At 39.3% G+C, this 7543-nt stretch overlaps 1 protein-coding gene across 1 annotated transcript in view; it reads right to left on the minus strand.

Moving 5' to 3' along the window:
* The window catches only part of MAPKBP1 (mitogen-activated protein kinase binding protein 1), a 152685-nt gene that overhangs the window by 34364 nt on the left and 110778 nt on the right, over positions 1–7543 (minus strand). The window contains exons 8-11 of the mRNA XM_018560054.1: positions 7178–7360; positions 6206–6366; positions 3865–4054; positions 1598–1744 (exon numbers count right to left, since the gene is read on the minus strand). Of these exons, the coding sequence (XP_018415556.1) occupies positions 1598–1744; positions 3865–4054; positions 6206–6366; positions 7178–7360 (681 nt within the window). The remainder of the gene's footprint in view (positions 1–1597; positions 1745–3864; positions 4055–6205; positions 6367–7177; positions 7361–7543) is intronic.

Raw genomic sequence — 7543 nt, forward strand, 5'->3', positions numbered from 1 at the left:
AAATACCTAAAAATTCAACCTGTATAAAATGTGTTTTTTAAATTTTGGATGGAGTAAGGAAAGATCAAAACTAGGGATGCACCAAAAAATTTCGGCCAAAAATGGCACTTTTGGCAAGTCGCCATGACAGCTGAAAATGCAACCAAAAATTCAGTGAATCCCAGCTTCTCTTTTCAGGATACCGAGCGGTGGGGGAGGAGAGCCCTGCCAGCATTGCAGGATGCCGAGCGGTGGGGGAGGAGAGCGCTGCCAGCATTGCAGGATGCCGAGCTCTCCTCCCGCACCACCCAGCTCGGCCTCCTGTATCAGGATGAAGAGCGCTATGATCGTTACAGGAGGCCGAGCTCTCCTTCCACACTGCCGTGCTCTGGCCCCTGTGACAGCTCATTCAGGATGAAGAGTGGAGTACAAGCAAACATTCAGCAATCCGCTGATCACTGAATAGTTGTAAATAACTGGACATAGTATGAGTTACTATGTACCACTTATGAATGAATAGGAAGTGATCTACATCACTTCCTGTTTATTCATGATTGTGGACATAGTAACTTATACTATGTCCACAATTTATGAATGAACACAAGCACTCAGTATGGAGGCTTCCTGTTCATTCAGCGTTGGGGCTGCAGAAAAAGAAATTGAGGACTTTGTGTCCTCATTTCCCTTTTAAAATAGAGAAAGATTATCAGGAGTCTCTTTAGACCCCTGATATATCCATAGAGCAGGCCTTCTTAAAAACTTTCTCCACTCGTGACCCCTTTTTGGCCGAGGAAATTTTTAAGGGACCCCAACGTCGGTCGTTGTCTCCCCCCTCTCCCTAGCGCAAGTCAGTGTTTTCCCCCCTCCCCCAGCGTCAGTCGGTGTCTCTATCCCACACTTTAAGAAGCACTGCCCTAGAGCACCCAGCCATAAAGTACAAAAATAAAATTGAATAAAAAAAATAGGTTTTAAACGTTTTAAAAAAGGTTGGGAAAAAAAACGTAATTTTTGGTTTCAGCCTGACAATTTTTTATTTCGGATTCGGTCTCAAAATTCCCTTTTGGTGCATCCCTAGTTAAAACCCATGTCAGCTATTTATGATTGATTTATGAAGAGAATTACCTTCACTTCCTGTTTTGTAAACACAACAGAAAGAGAGCAAATCACTCAAAAAGTGAGGCAAATTATATATCTTAGACCGTTGCCACCTAAACATTCACCACCTTTGAAAGATTTCCCCTGCTATTCTTGTTCTGGTGGCAACTTTATTTTACATTACTTTCAATTGCCACTGACACTTGTCACCGATGAAGTCAAATCTTCATTACATAAGATGTTGCTAATGTAAAAAGAACAACAATAAAACCTTTATTGTTAAAAAGACTTTCAAAGAACAAATGGTGTTTAAACACAAAGGGAACCGCTCAAGACAGAACGTTTAATGATTTCAGCAAACAAAACAGGTTGTCACATTATCGCAAGAATAAAAGAGGGACAGAACTAACAATCGATAATCATATTAAAATCATCTAATAGCATGCCTACCCAATCATATGAACACATCCTGTGCTCATCAGTTTAGAAACATGAAGTCAGACCAAGTGGGGAGAATACATACATTGCTGAGGATATTACGATGTAGTGCAGTTCCATGGATGTTTGAAGTCTCCATATTCCAGAGACGGATGGTACTATCAGAGGAGCATGTGATAAAAGAGTTGGGTGGTAACCAGGCTTGGTTGCTATCCTTCATCTCAGGGTATGTCTGTATAAAAAAATAAAAATAAAAAAAAGATACATTAATAGTGAAATAAGTGTTTAATCAGTTTAAAGACAACCTCTGCTAAGCATAGCTGGTATGTAGAGTGACCACATAACAGATCCCTACTGTAATGTTATAATTATAACAAACCTTTGATAGAAAAAAAATTAGGCCTTCAAAGGGTTCCTTGTGGAAGGCAGTGCCCACTGCTGTGCATAACAATTGGTATGTTCTCATCAAACACTTTATAACCTTAAAGCATTCATATGTGTCTAAATGCTCCATCCAAAGAGAACCCCAAAAGCCAGATGAGGGGTATTCCGGAGTACAAATCATACAGGTACCAACTATCTACTAACTCATAAAGGAGTTTATAGCTTTATTCCACAGAGTTGGAATTTATTGGGCAGTGTGCTGTGGTGTTGCCAGTCTTTTCTCTGTAGTTTGTTATCTAATGGGCCTTACCTAAATCTCCTTCTCATTTAGCTATGCATGCCAATTTGGAATTTATTGTATTATAGCCACCAGAGGCAGCTCTCAATGACTGTGTAATAACACGGTCTCTCAACTGCTGAATTAAGAGGGCCACACACATTCCCAAGAAGTTTATTAAATATGTTGCACAAACAAAGCATCATATTCAGGAATGAACAACCTGTATGAATGTATGTATTACTGTAGGAGAATGGCACTAGAGAAGTAGTTGTATGTGCAGGCCTGTCCTGACTTTGGCTAAGAGTCTTGCATTGGTTTCTCATAGCGATCAAGGCTCATATATGGATCTAGGCAAGGCTATGCATCAGTACTAGGAGTCTTTTAATCTGAAGAGAACACAGCTAGGTACTGTTTGCAGCACAGTGACAAATACAAAGTAGTTAGAGAGAGATGCCATAAAAGATGACAGCTGCAGAGACTCTTATGTGTAGCCTTTTATCCTAAAAGCAGTCGCTGTAAAAAAAAAAAAAGAAGAAGGCTTTAACAAACATTATTAAAAGGTTTCTACAGCCTTACTGAATGCTCATAGCACAATTCTGGTCTAACTGAAAAGGGGTTTGTATTAAAATAAGACTTGCTTAAATTATTAAAATACAACCAACCATTACACACTTTGCTTGCAATCAGGGGAGCAGCTAACATACAGTCCAAGCTTACAATGTCAAAAGTGGGTTCTTGCCAAGCATATGCAACACCTGCCAGGTACCCCCAAATGCTGCATGCACGGCACAAGAAGATGTCTTTGTTTACCCACTCTTTGGGGATGGAATGCTCAGACTGGTTTGAGAACCTTATCCGATCCTCGTCAGATAAGCCAGCCATTGGGGTGGGAAAACGTGATTCTTAATCACAGGATTTGATGCACACAAAGAAATGGGGTTGATGCATACAAGCCAAAATAAAAATAACGTTTGGTGTGTTGAGATTATACTGCAATTTCCTTCATCTCCAGCCCCCAAACCCCATTCTCCACCAGTCCTATGTATATATGTTCCTGATCCAGTACAATATAACCAACGAGGCCGGATGTCCACTTGTACAAATCTTCTGAGCCTGATCAGCACATGTACTGTGCACTCTTATAAAGGAAAGTTCTTAGTTTGGCAGCTTGTAGTCTCTAAAGGGAGCATGTGTGCCACGCTGACCATACAGGAGAAGTGGGAGACAGTTATTACTCCAAAAAAGGAAGTGCCTACACAAGGATCTGCATAGAAGGAAGGATCACCAGGCATTCCTTTAGGGAAAGCTGCATATTTAAAAAAGAGTGAAGACAACTTTTGGAATCACTTCAACATAATAAAACTTATTAGATTTCAGTGATGGAGTTTGGATCTAATTTAAGAATACTGGCAGAATGAGGACTCATATTGTTCTTCACGATAATCAAACTACATATCCTTAGATCAGTTGACACATTGTAATCCATCATTATGTTTACACTGCTATCAAGTTTGGTATGTTACAGATGCCAAAACAAAAGTCAATACACAGAAAAATTTATTTTTTGCACACTAAATGTGGTCCTCCTGCTAGATATCGGATTTACAGCAACAATATAAACACAAAATAGAGCTATATTTTCCATCTGTCTTAGGAACAGAAGAAAACGTCTTGCAGAAGTGTCATACCTCAACGCTCCACACACATGAAGAATGGTATAAGGCAGAGTAGACTTTCCCCACTTTCTTTAGGTCTTTAATATCCCATACATACAGACTGTGGTCATTGTACACACAAGACAACCACTGGTTGGTGGGGTCAAAGGTCATTCCCACAGTGTCAGGATACTTGGCATCTGCAGCACTGGAGAAGAGGCGGCTGTAAGTTAGAAGACAAGGTAAATGACTAGACATTCTTTAAATGATCATGCTGCTGCATCAATCTAGTTAGAAGCCATTGACAATTTATATGATCCAATTACTGTAACAGCTTTCAGGCACTTCACAAATAAGGGAATATCCTGTTGAATGCACATATGCTGAGCTACAAGAAAAATAAGCTGAGCACTAAGAAATCTAAAATACTTCATAATATACAAAATATTGTATATACTATACAAATTAAATATATGTTCAGCTAAAAAAAATACATTATGCATCACAGAACATTAACAGAAAACCTTTTTCTTTCATTTACTGTTTTTTTAAACATTTATTCATAAAACAAACATTGTATACATATAGTAAATACAGATTTGAAGTATCCGTTTAAAAAAAAAAAAAAGGATTCTCTTAAATTCTAACACAAGCCCAACTGCAACTGGTCCCATTTAAAGTAAACCTGTGCTTTGCCTTTGTGGGGCAAAATAGCGGGTTTTGTTTTAACGACATGCCACCTCCCACATCTCTCCAGCAGCATATTTGCCTTATGTTAAGCAAAACACTAGGTATTTCTGGCTGGGTATGGAGAAGCATTGACTCACTCTATGTGACAGTGCTGGTGCTTAGTGAATGGCTCAAGGCTGTCACATGTGGACAGGGAAATTACTCAACACTGGGTAAGCTCAGACTGGAGAAATTCAGAGATTATGCAGGGCTGTCTGGGGAGTGGGGCATTAAGGAGAATATAAGCTGAAAAACAAAAATGTAATATATTGCAGCTCATCAGTCCATAGAGGTGGTGGCTGCATTATAATAATATAATAATATAAAAAGACAAAACTAAAGAAATGTATAGATCAATATACACATCTGAGATGATAATGTCTGGTTTCTATGACAGAACAATTTCATTGCTCTTCTATCATACACAGAAAGGCTATGAAGAAGTAGTGACTTTTTTTTAGATGTGAAATGATGGTCTTTGAGAACTTCAGTGTTATCCTAAGGAGGAAATACATTTTCCTCAAAGGATATACTGTATGTACTCTCCATATCTATGCTGCTGAAAGACAAACCAACCGAAATATAGAGGCCAACTGAAAGTCGTAACATAGCAGGCCTGGTGACTGAAACACGTGATCTATTGAAAGCCAAACCACACAGCTGTGGGTTGGGGGGTCAGGAGAGAAGGAACCCACAGGCAGAGACATGCATCAAAAGAATGACTGTTCTTAGGAAAACTACAGTAAGAATGACGGTCCTAAATTCCATTCACTTCATTCCATTGCTCGGAGTTGGAGGCAGACGATGAATTTATAACCTATCCAAATAAATTGTGCATACAAAAGCAGAATGTAGGACTAGTACATATCATGTCTTCAAGGCCTAGGAAACCGCATGGCTAACAATACAGAATGAGGTTATGCATGTCCTCTCCAGCGACACACAGCAGTCCATCATCTTGAAGAGTGAACCAATATTCAATGGATGGCTCATGTCACTCTGGAATTTTAGCCTTTTATGTCCTTTCTTCTCATAGTTCCTTTTCTGGTCTTTTACAGCTTTTTGCCCCCTTTCATCATCAATTCCGCTCAACCAAACAAGTAATAACAATGTATTTGTAACTGGAATTTTAATAAAACTAAAATAGCAACAACAAACTGAGGAAATAACATTAAGAAGCCTTAAAAATTAAAAAACATTAAAATCTACTTGTCTGTAATCCTGCTATTCCACAAACAAGGGGACTAGGATGTGAGCTCCTCAGTGTAAAGTATATAAGTGCAAGAGTGTGACTGCATTTTGCCCCCTAGTGTACACCTTTCTGTCCCCATTTCATCAAATGCCATACAGCCTCATGTGCAAAGGCACAGACTCATGAACAAGATCCACTAAGGTCAAACCACCCAAAACATGTATTGTAGTTTCTGGATCATAATTGAGGGTTTCACCATCTCTCAGGACTATATTGGCTAGATATCTGTGCTTGAGCTCCGTCATACCTTCTATGTTTTACCAAAGGGTCTAGCTCCCAATTTTATACTTCTTTTTAATTCCTAAATCGGTAAGCATGTACCATAAGGAACTGGAACAAAAACAATGGGATATTTAAATACATCAGAAAATGTTTTTCCCCATTTGAGCTCACCTAGCTTCAGTGACTGTAGCAATGTCTACCCCCAGGCAGTGTGGCTTTGGCATGGTGCTGAGAAAGTGCAAGTTGCTTGGGTTGAAGATGCGCACTGTTCCATCTGCACAGCCACAGAAAATATAGTCCTGGCTCACCAGTATGCAGCTGGCAATGGTGGTCTGTTGGGAAAAAGTCATTACATTGAGACAGAATGATAAACCATGTAACAGGAACTGTTAGCATTTACAAATTGTGCATGTAGACTTAGATTAGTCTTTTCGCTATGGAAGTCGCAATAACAAAAAATCTACTGTATAGCCAGGAATTTCCTAATTTTTTTAATATCTGACAGACATTGTGCCTGATTTTACCTTCCTTCTCCAGAAAAGCCTCTTCGTGGTCTTTCTTTCAGTTGGTTAGTGAGGCCTCAACTATACAGTATTGGCCCTAAACCATTCCACCAGTATAAGCCTTGCTAGTGAACTGAATCCCATCTTAGGGGGCAGTTCTGGAGGATTTTCTGGACAGTACATGGTACGCTCTCTTGTGAGGCTCTTTAAGTTGTAGCTATCCGGAAGATAACAGGTTTCCTTTGAAGGAACCTATTAGGCTGAAATAAGGGAGCTGCCATTGCTAATTTGCTTTTGAAAGTTCATGGTCCAGGGCTGTCATCCTTTTCTTCCCTTCTTAGAGAGTTACTGATCTTAAAAAAGCATGTACATATAATGTGTAGGGTTCCAGGCCAGTGACTCAGTTTAAAAAAAATGATAGTTTAAAGCCTAAATCCAACCTCTGGAGGTCAGTGCTCACCTCCACTTCTCTTTACAGACTTGCAGGTGAGACAGCTATTCTTGTACACAGGTTAATAATGATTGCAGCAGTACCACTAGCTGGTAAAAGGGGAAACTGATGGGGCCAAATACACTAAAGGTACCAAATTAATCTGGTTTATTTTAGTAATACAAATAAGAGTGTATTGTCCACACTCACCCTGAGCTCTACCCACTTGTCCAGCAATCGACGGTCATTGAATTCACATAATAGGCCAGAGGAAGTTATACAAAAGGTACTGCTCGCTTTCTTCCCTTTCCCACAAGCGACATCTGTGAAGAAATTGTTCCTGAGTTCACCCAATAAGCCAGAGCGCCCCAACAGTGGAATGGTAGAGTTGACCTAAAAGAATAAATTATAATTTAAATATAAAAAAATATACATTACATTTATAATTATTTCTAATAAATAATATAAAATTGTTTAGCTAAAGGCACCTCAGGCACAAGCTCCAGAAGTTACTGCCTATGCAACAGGTGCAAGGTTCGCTAAATCTAAAACACAAGTTGCCTCATAAAATAACTA

This window comes from Nanorana parkeri, unplaced genomic scaffold (genome assembly GCF_000935625.1).
Source record: "Nanorana parkeri isolate BGI_ZX_2015 unplaced genomic scaffold, ASM93562v1 scaffold430, whole genome shotgun sequence".
In the NCBI taxonomy this organism is placed as follows: domain Eukaryota; kingdom Metazoa; phylum Chordata; class Amphibia; order Anura; family Dicroglossidae; genus Nanorana; species Nanorana parkeri.